Consider the following 18,214-nt stretch of genomic DNA (forward strand, 5'->3'; position numbering starts at 1 on the left):
CTAACTGGCTCTAACTGGCTCTAACTGGCTCTGGGCCTCCAGGTAACTTTGGGTTGGTGACCCTTTATTTCAGTCTAGTGCTCTTTTATTTTCACCTTGTTGGAAAAACCTGAGAGTTCGTGACAGGGAGAAAAGGAGGAACAGACCTATCCACCAATCATCTCTCTGATTGGACGTCAGTGTGCTCACCTCCAGAGCGACGATCCTCTGGTAGACGTCCTCCCTCATGCTCATCTCCACGTCGAACTCGGACAGACGCTTGTCGGCGTCGGTGCTCGCCGCTCGGACTTCCTTACAGGAAGACACGTGCTGCGGGAAGTCCAACATGTTCCTCTGGACTGAGATACGTGGGCGGGGTCATACATGAGGGGGAGGGGTTAGAGAGAAGAGGGTGGAGTTAGACAGGTCAGTCAGTGTGATGCATTTCCTGAACAGTAAGTTGACTCAAGCTGGAGAAAAGTTCGGCTGCGGCCCTTAATAATACATTTAAATGTGTTTATGTAAAACTTTTTAAATGATTCTTTATAATCAGGTTTCAGCTGGTTTTGGCAGAATGTCCTTTTGGGGGTTTTAAGTAATGAAAAAAAAAAAACAACAACCGTCAACTTTATGTTGCTTTTGGCTCAATTTTACAAAAACTATTTATAGTCCTTGAGAAAGAAATTGAACTTTATTTCAGAACAATTCGTTTCTCCTCCAACAAAAAGGCTCTGAAGATACTTAATGTCTGGACTCGTTTGAAAGAATTTGTATATCTTGTTTTTGTGTTTTGTTGCTGTTCTTGTTATATGTCGTACGCATCTTTTGCTCTGTTATTGTTATGACTCGTTATTTGCTGTATTGATTTTACTTTTCAACTAATAAAAATGAAAACAAAAGAGTACCATACTAACTGAAGTTATATACATGGGTGCACACAACCGGTGCGCAGGTGTACATGTGTGGTGAAAACGTGAAGGGTTCACTTTTGTAATACCAACATTTTTGGCATTTTAGGGGACAGGGACACGTTTACTTGCTGGAGTAGGATTTTTTTCCATCACTGGTGTGTTCATTAATTATTAGTTATTAAATTCAGCTAATCGTTAGCTTAAGTTTCAACTAGCTTACATCATTTCTCTGGTTTGATCATTCTACAAAATGTCTAAGAAGCAAGCCAGGTTAAGTAATTACTTTGGTGTTTAACCACCTACAAAAAGAAAACGCCAGACTGAACCTGAAAATAAAAAACATGTTTTCGGCAAAGTGGCTTCAGGAGGGACCCTGGCTCCGGACAACCGGACTGAGATGTGGTCCAAAATATTGCTGGAAAGTCGCGATCTTACGGTTAAAAGCATTTTACACTGAGACAAAACATTTCAGTCATCCAGCTTTTGAAAAGCCTGACAGGAGTAACGAGCACATGAACACAGTGCGAGGTGGAGGTAAACAATAAAGAACTACGTCAAGCAGTGCGTCCTATTTTTATGTCGGCACGTCCTATGTGCTCATATCAGGAGGATATTCCACTTTTCAAAAGGTCGGGGGTCACACATCACTCAGGAGAAGCGGTCAGCTCAGAGTTATGGGAAACATGAAAGGCAGCTGATTTTGGGGTGTGCTCTTTGATGGATCAGATTCATTTATTTGTGGACGGGCTCGTGCAGTCGTTCCATGCCTGCGGTTCAAGGGATGAGGGGACGAAGACGTTTGTCTCAGCGTGCACTGACGGAGCTGCTGTCAACGCGCGCGATCGCCTTGCTTCAAATCAGCTGATCGTCTGTAAGTGTCAACATTGCAAAATCTCAACATCCCAACCATTGATACACATAGGGCCAGATCTACTAAAGGTTTGCGTGAGTAAAAACACCTGCAAACGTGATATCACCAGCAGATTAGCACATAAGCTGATCCACTAACGGTGTGCACGCAGAATGACGTCTTTCAAAAGTGCAAGATAGTACTTTTGCCTTGATGAATATGCAGTTTGGGGCGTTTCAGTTTTATTATGCAAAGTAGCGGGAGGGTAACATTCAACTACATTTATTTACTACGTGCAGTGTGATCTAACAAACCTAAACGCAGTTTCATGCGAGTGCAACAGCATCTGGATTTAATACGTTTGACAGGAAGGTGCAAACCGCTAAGTGCTGCAGAGGTGGCTGCTGTTATGGATGTGAGGAGACACAGCTGTAATGAAACAAGACGGAGAGAAATTAACAATATTAGATAATAATATTCTGTATCCAATAAATAGAAATAATTATTTTATTTATTGGATGAATATATTAATTGAATAGTAGCACTGTTATGTTTCATTTCAACATTCATGTCAATAAAGCAAATTTCGTTTCGACCTGACTTCTTTTCTTGGTGAGATGGAAGAGTTTAGAAAGTTGCGTGGCGCTGCAGAGAGCCCCCAGCTGCAATAGTGCACGGATCACGCGTAAAATCCACCCAGCCAGAGATCCCCAACTGTTCACAGCGCGCCGGTCGTAACGGCGACACAACCCACTGTAGGTGTCGGAGAGCGAATGGGGCGTTGGGGCGTACAGGGCCAGGAGATCGCAGAGCAACCGGGCACGCTGCGGACGGTCGGTGGTCGTTCCCTCTGGCTGGATGAAACGCGATCTGCTGGCACTTCCTGGCGTCCGGGTCATTGCAGCGTACTGTAGCCGTTTCTGCTGGGGTTTCCCAAAGCGGTTTTCAGGGTGTGCTGTCCCAAGACGATTTCCACTGAACGAAACCAACCGAGGTCTTTAGTCAGCGGCTGCTTTCCCTCCCGACTCTCCACGGCGGAAACCATTAAAACACGCGAAACCCTCATTTGAATACTGCCGCCTCCGTTGTGTTTGCACCTGTTGTCTTCTACGCAATAATTGATAGCTGATCACCCATAACAGGTCCTACAATTACACCTGCAATATTTTAGAATGCACACGCAGTTTAGTACGCTTTCTCCGGGATGTTAGTAAATCCGGCCCAAAGTGAATCCTAAAGTCACCACTAGGCAACCACCTGCTTTAAATTACCTGTGCAACGATGACAACAATTCTACATTAAAGAAGTGACAACAGTCAGGTGGTCAGAATGTGACACCTGGTTGAAAATCAAATGTTGTGAACACCTGCATTATATGAAGGAAAACTCAAAAGAGCGTAAAGTTTCAGCATGTATTACTTCAATTGTGATTAGATGTTACTAAAGTGAGACAACTCGTAGAAGAGAGTGATCATGAAGTTGGATGAGAGAGTGAGAGGAATTCCTCCCATCTGGTGAGATACTTGCACAAAGTTCCTCTTCACGTTCATCCATCCTTAAAGCCAGCTGATGTTCTACATACTGCCACCTGCTTTAACGGAGGGAAACGTGGCGAACAGTTCAAACAGGCTCCAGCGTATTTTTCCTTTCATAAGTCTCTTTTCATAACCCCCCCCCCTTTAGTTACTGTTGCTAAGTCTGACAAACTGTCGGCGCTGCCACTGTCTGTTGCTGGAGAAATATTGACAAATTTGTTGGAAAAAGCAGAAAGAAGCAGACAGTTTTGCAGTTGCATTAAACATTTGAAGGTTTTATTCAGACTGATGTGGAAAAAAAAGAAAGATAGAAGCTAAAGCCTGTCGATCACACAGTACCAGTGAACCACCGCATCCCCGACGACAGAGAGAAAACTCAACGATATGAAGGATCAGCAGTGTTCCTGTACAGCTGATCGGCCTCTGTTCATTATTACAATCATTAAAGAGCAGAACAGCAGGACTTTATTACGTTACATTCAGTAGGAAGTTAGCTAGCGTTAGCTAACTAACATCACATTAGGAACGATCCACAGCCGACATTTCTCTGGCAAAAAGAGCAGAACAAGTAGAGGATGTGTGTTGAGAAAAGAATTGCATTTGTGAAATTTTAAAAGTTTCATCACATCAGTTGCTCTGCAGAGACGCAATATACTCTGAAAATACAGTACGGAGGCTTTTAGCTGCTATCTAAATTTAAGTGGCTGCAGGTGAGGACACCTGAAACGCATCTGCACAGAGCGTTCAGTGTTTACTGACCAACATCCTGGACACTGGAAACATTTTGCAATTCACCTCCCTCAGCTTCCAGCAGGAGAACCTGACTGTTGGTGAATGCAAAGAGGAGCTCGTGTTAGCTGGTGCGTCTGCGGATTAAACTGACGAGTTGCAGTCTCATTCAGGAGTGTGAGAGCAGATCTGAGGCCCGCTTTATTATTTCTTGTGTTTCTGGCTGAATGAACCTTAAAGATGTAACAGCACTGCGCTCTTTTCCCCCCTCTTGCAGTCTCATCTACAATCACAAAAAGGAGTTGGTGTGAAGTGATGAAACCGGTTCCAGTGGCTCCTCCTGCAGCAGCAGAGTTGGAGGTGTTTTCAGGTTTCCAGCTGCCTCCACAAAAGCCTCGGCCTCTATTGTAGCAGCAGCAGCAGCAGCAGCGTTCAGCCGCTTTCTCTACAAACTGCTGATGAGTCTTTACCGTCACAGGCCGATTCTGCTGACTCAGAGCTTTACCGCAGAGCTCACAAAGGACGACTAACCTGCGGGTTCACGCTGCGTTTGACCTCTTTACATTCAGGTTCATCGTCAGTCCTCTGTTCAAACTGCAGAAATATCTGGAGGGAACATTAATATAATAAACTCCTCTCTGCTGGCCTGACTCAGGCTTAAATCAGTGGTAATCTGGTCACATGATATATTTTTCTTCATGTGCCGAGTCAAACCAGCAGTACTGAACGGCGGACCAACTGGTTGTTTGTGTGGATCTACAGGAGAAGTTGCTAAAGTGAGCTGGAACGACCTCTTACTCAGCACCCGAGGCTTTAAACGTGGAAGCGCCGACGCACAAAGAATCAGGCTAACGTGGTCAAACAGACCGGAGACCAGAGGTCCCCTGTATTCAGCCCACCACCGCTGCAGAATGAATAGCCACCGCAGTAAAATGTCGCACAATCATTAATATCAATGTCCAAGTAATGCTTTTAACTCGCACATCGCGAGCAAACGTGAAACCTGGAACGTTAGCTAAATTAGTAACGAAGTAACATTAATGATCAGCTGTATGTCAGTACTAACTAACCTACTAGTCAAGTGCTGAAAACATCTGGTACAAGCTGAGACTGAACGGGTGTGCAGCTCTGTCCTGGACACAGACTGAACATCCTGATAATTAGTTTTCAGTTTTCAGAGGAGTCTGACAGCTGGCGAGGTTAATAAAGTAAAGTAGGGATGTAAACTCGTCCTTTTAAGCCAATTAGCAGATGTTTCTTTGGATTTTAATGTGCAAATTAAATGCTTAGTAATTATCCAGGGATCCTGTAGAGAAAAATGATGCATCGACAATCGTTTTATAATCGAATCGCAGCCCTCTGAATCGAATCGTGAGGGGCCCAAAGAGTCCCACCCCTACTGACAATCACCACCGTGAACGAGCACTTGGCCACAGCGGCAAGGAAAACCTCGACGCGTGGGCGGCCATCTACCTTGATCGGTTGAATTGAGAAGAAAGGGTTAAAGAGGGAGAAACTAAATTCTTAAAGACTTTAGTCTTGATAACATTTTGGTAATTATTCACGAATTATTCAGCCTCTCTGTGTCGGGGCTGAGCTGCTCCACACAGAAACCTTTATGGGAGGTAAAAACAACAATCTAACTGACCAATCACAGCCTCTGTGTTTACGTATAGTTCATCAATTTGTTGACGTTTAAACGGCCCACAGTTTCCCTCTCTTGCATGTTCAAGGCAGACGAGTGACCACAGGGCCTCAGCTGAAACTCATTGAAGCGTAATGTGTTGAATGGTAAGTAATTTTATACTTAATTACACATATTTGCATTCGCTCAGGATTCTGTTGGTGATAGCCTACTGTAACCGACATCTGGAAGTCCTTACTCTGAAATTTGAGCAGTGTTGATAGTACAGTCTGTGTGCCAAGGTAAAGTTAGCTAGTAGCTGTAGCCTGTCACTGATTGAGTAGGCTTACATGCGGGAGTAATAGGTGGCCAGGCAGCCAGGGAAAACGTCTTGGCAAGCTAACTTAATATGGGATTACCCATTAGCCACCGCTCCAGTTAGCATGTAGGCTAGCTACGTTTATAAACTACAAGACATGATTATACTATGATTCAGATGAAAAGAAATACTAAAGATAACTCGCTAACACACAATTTAACAGAGATCAACTTGTTACTTAGAAATGTGTTTTATTGTGGCCTAAAAGCTAATTCACCATACTCAAAACATTGATTTAAATTAATGTAATTCTGCCAGCAGTCTTAACTTAAAAATTCTAGTGGACCCAATGTTTTATTTATTAGAGAGTGTGACCTCCACTGGCTCCCCGGGGCCTCCAGAACCAAATTAAAGTCCCTAATGCTTGCATAGAGAGTGACTACTGGGTCTGCACCATCTACCTCAACTCCCTAATACAAGCTTACGTTCCTTCTTCTTCTTGTATTGATTGCAGTATCAACTCTTACTTCTTCCACTAGGTTTTTACTCTTGATTGATGCGCCGAAAGCTCTTACTAGTATTTACTGGTGCTCTTTCAAGGATCGTTGTTCCCCGATCTTTTCTAGAGATCATTTTCCAGCATAATGCAACTTACATTATTCAGTTGAATTAACATCATCCATCCTTTGCCAACATGTGAGTCAGAGATGTGTTCACAACACTGCCGCAAAACACAATGTTAAATCATTTTCCAGGACAAAGTAAGATTTTCCAGGACATTCTACTTTTTCCTCTCATTTTCCATGCCTGGAAAACTGATCTCTTACTTTTGATGCTTTGATGTTTCTCCTCAAAGTTTAAGCGGCTTTCGATAAAAGCGTCTGCCAATTATAAGTAAATGTAAATTGTGCTATGATAGTGAAATACTGCAAGTTCATTTTCTATCGTCGCAGAGGAAAGAAATCTAAGAACTGATGGAAGATGTGAAAAATTATCAGCAGAAATTTTTCCTAAAGGTTTTAATTTACAGTGAAAGCTTTTTTAAAATAGAAAGTAAAATAAATTCTGGCACTGACAAATACAGAGTTTGACTTTCAAATAACATGCAGGGTCAGTATTACACACTGGCCACTTTTCTCTGAATACTATACATTTCCCCCGGCAAAGATCAGATTTAAAGATGAACATCAGAGCATACGATGCAGAGAGGTGGATACTGACCGGTGTAGTCGACCTCCACGTCAGCGAGGGCCTTCAGCGTGTTCTCGACGGTGACGCTGTCGAGGTCCAGCGCGCCGACGCGGTCGTACACCTTCTTGGTGTTGGCGATGAGCTCGTCGGAGAGCTGCCGGATCTGCTCGGGACTCAGGTCCCAGCGCAGCCGGTTCTCAGAGCAGACCGGCACCGGGCTGCCAAACACCACCTCACCTGGGACAAGAAGCAAAACAGGACGGGTGAAGAGAGGAGGCAAGACGGGACAGAGGTGGAAGAAGTACTCATGGCCTTTACTTAAAGGTTCAGTGTGTAAGTTTTAGCGGCATCTAGTGGTGAGGGTGGCGAATCGCAACCAGCGGCTCACGGTGCATTCACGTGCTCCTCTAACGGTCCCATTTCCCCCGAGTTGTGAAGTCGTTCTTCCGACTTCAGTGCGTGTTCATGTGCTCTTATTGTGGAATCAACATGGACGCTGCTACAGAGATGTGTTGGATGAACATTAACGATTAACAGGAAACCCGCTCTACCTCCTGAGCCACAGTCGCCCAGATTACACATTACGTGTTTGCTAAATATGTATATGCAATATGTGATTTTGCACGAATCAAAGTTCTGTATACTTCTTTATGTCTCATGTACACTTTATTTTTCTTTGTGCAATAATGATTTAAGGTGGCTCTGAGCTACAACAACACGTATGCTCCTCCATTTGTCCAAATTTATCTTCTTTTCTTACTTCTAATAAACCAGACGACTACCACTACATACATATTCAACGTAGTGACAAAATGCACTCTGTTGCGCCGTTTGACCATTCTTGGCTACTGTAGAAACATGGGTCCTTTCATGTAAGAGGCCCTGCGGTGTCTGTAGATAGAAATGTCTCATTCTAAGGTAATAAAAACATAACGGTTCATTATGGAAGGTTTTTGCACACCACTGAAAACACAGTTATATTGTATTTCTGTCAGTAGATCCTCCTGAATATCACACTCTGGACCTTTAACTTTACTGTATTTCCTCTAACAGTTTGAAGACACCGATGAATTACATTTATATTGTTGAATCAGTGTACTAAATTCAACGTTTTCTCTGATCTTCCTCCCGTACCATTTGAGCTTTTACATCTTCAGGTCTAAGAACTGAACAAACAGTAGCTAGTTAGTTTTGGCCTGAACCATATCAGTTTCTCCCAACAGGAAAATCTGTAAACAACATGTGGAGCCCCACAGCTCTGCAAAACTTCAGTTATATAGTGGCTGATCATCCAAACTTAAAATCTGTTATCAAACCCCTAAAAAAAAAATACACTTCTGTCAACAGTGTTGTCACTTTTCGAATCGTCAGACATGTAATACACAAGACTCCACTTTCATTTAGTCAAATTTCACTTTTACAAAAGCCCAATCTGCTTTTCCACCAAAAATACTTATAAAAGTGAACAGCAGCAGCAGCTGAGTGATGTTTGGTGGATCAGCAGTTTGCCGAATTCATAAGAAAATTATGACCATTTAGGAAAAGTATTCAGTTTGCATGCAGAAGGCAGCGGGAACTGTAAATTGTTCTTTTCATACATTTACGACGGGAATGCTGCGGGAGATTGGTAATAATTGGTAATCCATCTGTAATCAAAGGCAGTCAGTCTGAAGTTGCTGTTTCCCCGCTAAGGACCGAACACACCGCACAACTGTGAAGTTAGCTCGGTGAATTAGCAGAGTGAGCTAGCTAACACATGCTACATGAAACAGGAGAGAGAGGATCGAGACAGAACAGCGGAGACACGAGCCACCATCATAACACGCCGGCTCTCTCTGGGTTACACTAAACTCTACGTGAATCTTTTTTTTTTTTCCTGGTGAAATTTAACTCGCTGGCTCAGGTTCAAGCCGACAACAGCTCAGCAGCTAAGCTAGCTAACGTTAGCTTCAAGACTTAGCTAAACAAAAAAAATCAAAGATCAAAGCTAATTAACTCTGATTGGTCACAGAGACAGTCAGGGAGGAAACGTGGCGACCACAGAGCTGATTTCACGTTAAAACGATTCGGTCGGGTTAAAAACATCAGCTGCGGACTCACCTGTCGGCCCCATGGTTCAGGTATTGAATGACGGGTCGCGAGCTCCGTGTGTCGAACTGTCAGAGAGCGGAGTGCACGCGGGTTCAAGCGGCGGCGAAAGACAGACCACACATCCGGGAAAACATTTCAAAATAAAACCCTAAGTTAGGCGCTCTTCTTGGGAGCAACATTGAAAAACACCAAACTGACAAATTAAATGTTTAAAAGCCGAATTATGAGTATTATATTGGATTATACTGTATATTATACAGTATGTACAAATGGCCCCATGATCAAAATGATGATTTACACTTTTTATATACAGTCTATGGATTTACAGTATTTTTAATAAACTAACTCCATTATTAAATGAAGTTACTTATATGTATCATATTCATTATGATATTTTTGTATGTTTAAGTTTGTACCAGTAACATTTGTAAACAAACACCTTATTTTAATGTATTGCATACTTGTTATTATTAAATGAAAAGCACTGTAGTCTCTGTCATTCCTGTACTACAGTGTACCATTTTGTTATGCTGAATAAAAAAATGCCATATTTCATTTAATTTATTCTACATAATATATATTTCAAGTTTTTCTATATATGATAAAAAGTGTACAGACCATATTTCTAACATAATTATTTTACATATTACAACCCAAGGATTAGTGTTGTAGTACTCGTGACCAGTCTTGGTCTCGAGACCGGTCTTAAGACCACTTTTTGATGGTCATGTCTCTGTCTCGGACATTGAGGACTCTGGATTTTATTTCAAGACCGTAACTTTGGGAATATCAATAAATTGCTTTTGCATTGTCTGATTTATTTGTTAACATCCAAACTTTGATTGGATGTAAAGCGTATTTCTTTAAATACAATCAATAACCCTAATTAAAAAATGTGTTGTTCCCGTTAACGACTGTCCCCCCTCCCTACGATTGTGACTTGGTCTCAGCCTCTAAAAGTCTTGGTGTTGTTTAGGTCTCGATAAACTCTGGTCTTGGTCTTGACTTGGTCTCGGTTTGGGCGGTCTTGACTACAACACTACATAAGTGCTCTGTGGTGAAAAAGACCTTGAATATATCTATGACATGTCTCCACTGACATTTTGTATTTAATTGTTTTTTTTTTTTTTATTATTTCTTGTAATATTTTTCTCCTGTTTTCCACAACTGTTTCCCATACTCTACTTATTTATATCTTAATATATCCTTCTATTGTGATTTATAGTGTATCACATTTTTTCCTTTACTCTGCTCCGTGCAATTTTATTTTTTATCTAGTCTGTTGTCTTATCTCATCTTGTCTTTCATACACAGTGATAGTAAAAGTAGGCTGTTTTATTCTGAAGGCGAATTAGCACAATTTCCGGTGTTTTCCAGGCTTTGCTGGTAACCTGACACCACCAACCCTCACAACACCGGCGCTGATGCTTTACGACATATCTCCGCGACGAGCTAAGTGGCTAGCTGACTGACGGCTACGATTAGACGAAGGAGCGGAGCTTAACGTCAACTATCCGTTACCGGGCAAATCCGCGCCTGACACACAGAGACAGCTGGTAGGAAAAACACGTTACTGTGTTCCCACGTTAGATTTCGCGTCATGACAGTTTCATATTGACGGCAGCACCAACGGAATGCCATCCGCTAACTAGCTAGCCGTTAGCATCGTGCCGCTGTGGTTCGGAGAACACGTCACGCCAAGCCCCTTTCAAAACTCTGGCAATTCAACTTGACCTCGCTTCTGAGTAAAACTGTACTTATTTTAGATCTAAAGTTAGTACATTTAATCATTCATCAGGGGCCACTCTTTTATTCGGCATAGTTAAATGCACCAAATCATACTTTAGAGATACTAGATTAAAGCAAGTGCATCTTTTAGTCATTTAGCCAGTTCGCCCCATGTTATCACACTATTTCCCTCCCGGGATACAGACTACATCTAGTGGGCAGTAGATGAGCAAATGTGTTGTTTAAGTGACATTCTGCTGAGATGATGTGCTGCCGAGGAGTAAACTTTATAACGTTACCGACTTATTCTAAAAAAGATATATCTTTCGGCGTTACTTTCTGCCGACGATGTGCAAGACAGCGTTAAAATGCCAAAAATCAGATTGGAAATTTGTATTAACTTATCTTGGCAGCGGACCCTGTGTTTATGTCGGCGTGCTAGCACAGGCTAGGCTAAAAGTAACCAGCTAACTTTGTTTATGGACAATGTATTTATATTTCAAAGTGACCCCAGCTAGCTAATTAATTATCTGCTTTACTACCAGTCTGCTGTCATCCGCTTGTTTGATCGTGATTCATACACCGAGATGGACAGTGTTAGCTCGCAGCTGTTAGCATTACTAACACAGTCACGCTGAGTTATTCTTAGCATGAGTTGCTAGAATGTTCTACAAGCTAATGCTAAAGTGGGGGTGGCTAACGTGAGAGTGGCGCTTCTGTCTGTTTTTCATCGGTATAACATTTTAAAGACTTGATAACAACATGCTAGCTGCCTCTCCCTCCTGCTTGCAGGGTCTCTCCCTCCCACAGTGACCACAGAGAGGTCTGAGCCTCCGTCACCATGACAGACAACAAGCGTCTCGCCTTCTCCATCATCCAGTTCCTCCATGACCAGCTCCACTCAGGGAATCTGACCTCGGGCGCCCAGGAGAGTCTGGAAGGTGAGTCCTTGTCGTACCACAGGACGCCAAGAGTCGGATACCTGACTTTTTTACTGTGGCTGAATCAGTGTCCACTTCAAAAGAGTCCTTGGGGGGGGGGGGAAGAGAAATTATTACTGTCACTTCAGCTGTCAACACACGCAAACTGATGTTACTTTGGCGAGCGACCAAACAGGCAGAGTTAGAGATTAGCAGGTGAACGTGTAGTAGCCAGATAGCCAGATATTTCCCTCAGGAGAAGAGATGGACGTGCAGCTGGATGATGCAGGACCAGGTTTCAAATCCTGGTCAGGGCAAATCTCCAGTAAAGGTCCCCAGGCCGAACAATCGAGCCTAATTGTGCTTTCAGACCAACAGCGGATTTTCGCCTCGCAACGCTTTCCTCACGTGAGTACATTCGCTGCAAGTGTTCACATACAACAACTGTATGAAGCCAAAGTAAACATTTTGCTGTGATTTAATAGCAATAAACGGATCAAACTGATGCCGAAATAACTACAACGAGATGCAGATTTGTTGAACATATGAATTCATGCTTTGTCAGGTCTGTCAGCAGGACAGCAAGACAACAATTTCTAAAATGTTTGTTTTCTGAATGGAGTTCGGATCGATCAGGGCTATGCTAACTTAGTCACAGTAAAGTACAACGACAGCTGGAATAAAGTTACAGACACATGTTTTCTGAACTCACCAGATAGTTCCACCTCCTCGCTGTATTTTCTCCAAGTAACGTCCAGCTTTGTCCAGCACGGAAGCTAGCTGCTGAGAAGCTCCAGTGAAGATAAATCAACGTTGTAATCCCAAAAACTACAGTAAAAAGCTAATTTAATAAAAGCAGTTAACTCTGAGCTCCTCCTGCGAGTAAACGGCGTAGTTGTCAGAGCAGAATCCGACCGACTACGGGGGTTTATTTGTCTAAAGGTTGGAGCGCTGCTCCCTGCTCCTCTCCCCCAAGTTTAGCAGCTCTCAGCCGGCCGGCAGATTATCAATCCCCCGCTCTGCCCGGCCCTCTCCAAACATCGCTCTGAAGCCTCGGTGACGTACGGACAATCTCAACACTGATAGGCTATCGCGACTCAGCGTCATGTGACTTCCGTCGCGCCGCCCGACAGGAAATCGCGGCTCTACACGTCTTTGCATTGACTTTGTATGTAAACTCACCGCCTCTAACGCTCGCTTCGCTTTTGGTCTGAAAGCTCCATTACTCGGTTAATGTAAATTTATTTGGGTAAAAGCTCGACCAAATCAGTTAATGTAAATAATATTGAACATTTACTGTTTACTGACCAAAAACACGACTCCCCCTGAGTGCCAGTGTTGCTCTGTATCTGCTCAGGTTAATATTTGACATTGTAAAACTTAAATTAACAGGCCGGGCTTTTATTCGCTTAAATCACTGAACTCATCCTGCCCAATATCTGGGACAGACCTTTAATTCCTTTACCATGCTGAATGAATTAGACTTTGGTGTTTGATGTTTCTGTTAAATGAACTGAAAGACTGAATTGTGGAGAATCTAATCGATCTAACGACGTGAAGCGTGTCCGTAAAAGTTTTAACATGTATGTTGTTATGAACCAGCGCAAGCAGGCGTCCCGGCTTTAAGAGGTTTTATACATCCAAAGATCTTCTATAAGAACCAGACCGGGCTTTTAATTGAGTTCTGCGTTCATTTGTCAAAACGGGTACCAAAACCAGGCCAGTGAACGGGGTAGGCGGCTATTAATTTTGAAGTTTCATGGTAAGAAAGAACACACATGAAATTATATTCCATATTTATTAATTCCATTTGTGTTCCTTTGTAGTTTTGATGTCTTCAGTATTTATCTGCAATGTAGAAAATAATAACAATAAAGAAGATCCATTGAATGGGAAGGTTTGTCCGTACTTTTGTGTAATTATTTAGTGTAATTATTAGGAATTTGAAGTCGTCTCCAACGCATAATGGTGCTAAAAATCTGGTCTGCCATGGCGTGCTTACCGTAAACACTTTATTTTATGCAGAATAAAATTACACAACACTGCTGCTTGCGTTACGGATGTAAACTGAGCTCGTATGCATGTAAAAAGCAGTAAACACGATTGTAGCGGAAGCACATGACAAAATCCATCACGAAAATACACACATGCACGGTTGGAAAAACTGTGTGGCTTCCCCAGATCGTTATTCCCTCTCGCTATTCACCTGTGACTTCCTCATATAGCCTCTGTTACCACCGTGATTCACATCGAAATTGGCTACAACAAATACATTAATGTAACGTATGTCATTATGTATGTATTAAGTGTTTGAGCCAGTTGAAGGCGCGGTACGTGTGATCACCTCCGCCTCATTCTGAGCTGGAAACACTCTAATAAATACATCAGCTGATCTCACGTCAGTTTTTCCACATTCTCCCATTGAACCTTTATTCAAATCAGATCATCAATAATTCGTGCTGATCATCTTTTTATATCTTTGTCTAGTAGTAACCTGTGAAAATGTAGTAGCTACAGCTGTTTGATCAACATTTAGCTAAATGTAAGTATCTGAGCAGAATCTGTATCAGCAGAAAAACAACATTAAAGGACTTTGATTGGCTTTTTTCTGACTGATATGTTATTTTCCTGCCCCAAAACGCCCAGATATAAGATGTAAAATGGAAACGCCACGTGTGAACATGTGTTCTGTTTCCAGGTGTTGTTGTGGTCTTTTGATGATCAGTGAACAGGAATCCTCCGGGACTTTTCCCTCTTGTTGGTCTCTTCGTTTACTTTCCTCAGTTCTGTTTATGCGCTCCGTGTTTTTAAAGCGAGCTGCTGCTGCTTCTTCTTCTTCTTCTTCTGCAGTTGCTGTTCAGTGTTTGGAGACGGCGTTTGAAGTTTCGACTGACGACCAGAGCCTCGCCGTGCCCATGACGTTACCGGAGATCTTCGCCTCAGCCACGGCCAAGGTAGACGGCGAGGAACGCCTCTTTCTAAGCGTGAAATCGGGACAGCCGTCGTTCTTGCTGAAGGTGATTCCGTTTCCAGGAAGTGTCTGACTGACTGTGTTTGTTTGTGTTGCAGCATCCAGTTGAGTCGCAGGTCAACAACAACGCCACCCAAAACTCCCTCACTGAGGACCAGAGAGCCGAGGCAGAGGCGCTCAAAACTGACGGTGAGACAACGACGACGAGGAGGAAACTCTTCTTCGCTGCTTCACTCAGAAGATCATCAGCGTTTGTCTTTTTAGTTTCTGTCCCTGACTTTATTTGTCAGTAATCAGGTGGCGTGTTTTGTTTCGACTGCAGGAAACGACCAAATGAAGGTGGAGAACTTCTCTGCTGCTGTTGAGTTTTACTCAAAGGCCATCGCCATCAACCCCCAGAACGCCGTGTATTACTGCAACAGGTCAGTGTGCCGCCATCACTCATCAGTCTGACATGCTTCAGTTCAAAGCTGTTTGATCAAACTCCTAGATTGATAGAAAGGTAGGTGGATGGGTAGAAAGTCCTTCATCTTCGACACAACGGCAGAGTCATGTGACAGGATGAAGAAAAGCTGGGGTGTTGATGTGGTTGTGTGTTGCAGGGCTGCGGCGTACAGTAAACTGGGGAACTACGCTGGAGCGGTGCAGGACTGTGAACGGGCCATCAACATCGACCCAAACTACAGCAAAGCCTACGGGAGGATGGGGTAGGATACCAGCTCCGTCCGTCTGTCACAGTTAGGCTGCAGAGACAAAAGCTGCTCTTTCACCAGAGCTGTAAATCTTCTCTGTCGTCGAGTAGCTCTCAAGGTTTAAAAAGATCACAGGTATAAGACGCCGCATTTTCTGCATTAGAAAAGGAAAAGCGGGGAGCGTTTGTCAGGAGGCGTTGAGGACGATCATTCATTGATCGATATTTTGAAGAGCTGAGCGTCAGGGATTGTTCCTGACAGGAGTCTCTTTGTGTTTCAGTTTGGCGCTGGCCAGCCTCAACAAACACACAGAAGCAGCCAGCTACTATAAGAAAGCTCTGGAGCTCGACCCCGACAACGACACCTACAAAGCCAACCTGAAGATCGCAGAGGAGAAGATGGAAACGTCCAGTCCGGTAAGAGGAGAAGACCTGGAGGGACCTGGTTTTTAGGAGCAGTGATGGGTCTGTTTTCACCTCTCTCTCTCTCTCTCTCTCTCTCTCAGACAGCAGGGATGGGAGGAGTAGATCTGGCCGGTCTGCTCAGTAACCCCGGCTTCATGAACATGGTGAGCTCTCACACACACACACACACACACAGGAGGTGGAGCGGGTTGCCCGCTAATCGGCAGGTTGGCGGTTCGATCCCCGATCCTCTGCATTTTGAAGTGTCGCCGGGCAAGATACCAAACCCCAAATTGCTCCTGACGGCTGCCATCAGTGTGTGAATGTGACATGTAGCTTAAACTAGGGCTGCAACTAACAAATATTTCTATTATCAATTATTCTGTTGATTATTTTCACCATTAATCGATTAGTTGTTTGGTCCATTCTTTAAAAAAAAAAAAAAAGGCCAATCAGTGTTTCCTAAAGCCCGAGGTGACGTCCTCAAACTTCTTGTTGTGACAACAACCCAAATATATTCAGTTTATTGTCACAGAGGAGCAAAGAAACCAGAACATATTCACGTTTAAGAAGCTGGAATCTGAGAATTTGGATGTTTTTTCTTAAAAAAATGATTCAAAGTGATTAATCGATTAACTAAATACTTGGTGATTAATTTAATATTTGACAACTAATTGATGCAGCTGTAGTGTGAAACGCTTTGAGTGGTCAGAAAGACTAGAAAGGATCTAAATATGGACGGTCCTTTCCTCAGTCGCAGGATCTCTGCTTTCACCGCCACAGAAAACGGCGTTCAGCGACTGCAGGGTTGCTGCGAAGTTAACGGTTAAATGTTCTCGTGTTGCGTTTATTTTTAAACAAGTAAAATCGAGGAAGGTTCTCAGTAATCCAGGTTATAGTTATCCAACAAAGGTTGAGGTCAAGGGCAACTGGACCCGAGGCCAAGTCTGAACAGACCCTACAGGGTCACGAGCTGCTTACCCGCTGCTGGCACCACCAAACATTGTCTCACTCTGGAGCCCTGCTTAATAAAGTTTTGACTGAATATGTGCACTTCTGTCTCTGCAGGCGTCGTCTCTGATGAACAACCCTCAGGTTCAGCAGCTGTGAGTTGATTTTCTCAGTCAGGGTCTTTCAGTGTTTCTTCCTCTGTGGTTTCTTGATGTTAACTTCCTGTCTTGTCTCTCTCTCTCAGGATGTCGGGGATGATGTCAGGAGCATACGGCGGGGTGGGAGGAGGAGCAGCAGGAGGAGGAGGAGCAGGACTAGGAGCGGGACTGGGAGGACTCGGAGGACTAGGAGCAGGACTAGGAGGAGGAAGTGCGGCGGCCCCTGGAGCTGCTGGACCTGCTGCAGCTGCTGGACCTGCTGCAACCGGAGATTTATCAGGACTCATCCAGGCGTACGTACCCCAGCGGAGTTTGATTTAGACCCACGCAGGTTCATTTCGAGCTGCGAGTTCTGTTCATGTCGACACGTGACGGTCTGCGTTGTTGTCGGGAGGCTGTTAACGGGTGTTTTTTGCTGTGTGTATCGCAGAGGTCAGCAGTTCGCTCAGCAGATGCAGCAGCAGAACCCCGAACTCATCGAACAGCTGAGGAGTCAAATCCGCAACCGAACGCCCAGCGCTGGAAACGAGGAGCAGCCATGACACTCAGGTCAGTTCGCCCGAGGGCTGTTTCAGTCGGGGGCGATGCTTCAGTAGGAACAAAGAGAACGTTAGAGGAAGCGTCGTCTCTCACAGAACGTGTTACTGACAGAGGGGTCCAGGCGAAAACGAGTACTTCAGTAGTCCTGCAGTCAAAGTTAATTTACAAAATCACGTCTGAGTGATGGTTTTCACCTGTCGGCACTAACGCGCCACCCCGGAGTTTAAAACCAGAACAGGGTCGGCGCCGTTTTCAAACTTAAACGTTTTAGGTGTTCGGATTCGCCGTTTTAGTCTGGACGGGAGGCGGAGACGTAGCAGAAGGTCTGATATTTAAAATGAAGACGTAGGAGTGTGGGTGGAGCCACAGATGCGTCGTGATGACGGTGTGGATTAGGGCTGCACAATTAATGACATAATGCGATGACATAACCGCGAAAAGTGTGTGCGCGCTGCAGTCTGCTCATTATCCCCGCCCACACCGGGCTCTCGCATGTGGCTCTGCAAATATGTAGGCCTACGTGCAATCAGAAAAATGATTTAAGAGCAGTGTGCCAGTAACTTTTAATATTAACAACCTACCGTGACCCCCCCCCCCCCCCCCCCCCCCCCCCCCCCCCCA

At 43.9% G+C, this 18,214-nt stretch overlaps 2 protein-coding genes across 2 annotated transcripts in view; one reads left to right on the forward strand and one right to left on the reverse strand.

Annotated features, from left to right (window-relative positions):
• Window positions 1-54: 54 nt before the first annotated feature.
• Window positions 55-9,354, reverse strand: LOC123957366 (thimet oligopeptidase-like). The gene is made up of 3 exons (XM_046030085.1): window positions 9,239-9,354; window positions 7,169-7,375; window positions 55-338 (listed from the first exon to the last, which is right to left on the reverse strand). The coding sequence occupies exons 1-3, from the start codon at window positions 9,249-9,251 to the stop codon at window positions 70-72; spliced, it is 489 nt and encodes a 162-aa protein (XP_045886041.1). The 5' UTR covers window positions 9,252-9,354; the 3' UTR covers window positions 55-69.
• Window positions 9,355-10,609: 1,255 nt separating this feature from the next.
• sgta (small glutamine rich tetratricopeptide repeat co-chaperone alpha) overlaps window positions 10,610-18,214 on the forward strand; it is a 10,731-nt gene continuing 3,126 nt past the window's right edge. The window contains exons 1-11 of the mRNA XM_046030078.1: window positions 10,610-10,785; window positions 11,750-11,898; window positions 14,728-14,831; window positions 14,947-15,037; window positions 15,171-15,270; window positions 15,451-15,555; window positions 15,821-15,956; window positions 16,046-16,108; window positions 17,013-17,050; window positions 17,140-17,346; window positions 17,484-17,602. Coding sequence (XP_045886034.1) covers window positions 11,799-11,898; window positions 14,728-14,831; window positions 14,947-15,037; window positions 15,171-15,270; window positions 15,451-15,555; window positions 15,821-15,956; window positions 16,046-16,108; window positions 17,013-17,050; window positions 17,140-17,346; window positions 17,484-17,595 — 1,056 coding nt within the window. The 5' untranslated portion in view covers window positions 10,610-10,785; window positions 11,750-11,798 and the 3' untranslated portion in view covers window positions 17,596-17,602. The remainder of the gene's footprint in view (window positions 10,786-11,749; window positions 11,899-14,727; window positions 14,832-14,946; window positions 15,038-15,170; window positions 15,271-15,450; window positions 15,556-15,820; window positions 15,957-16,045; window positions 16,109-17,012; window positions 17,051-17,139; window positions 17,347-17,483; window positions 17,603-18,214) is intronic.

The sequence above is a fragment of the Micropterus dolomieu genome, linkage group LG19 (genome assembly GCF_021292245.1).
Source record: "Micropterus dolomieu isolate WLL.071019.BEF.003 ecotype Adirondacks linkage group LG19, ASM2129224v1, whole genome shotgun sequence".
Lineage (NCBI taxonomy): Eukaryota > Metazoa > Chordata > Actinopteri > Centrarchiformes > Centrarchidae > Micropterus > Micropterus dolomieu.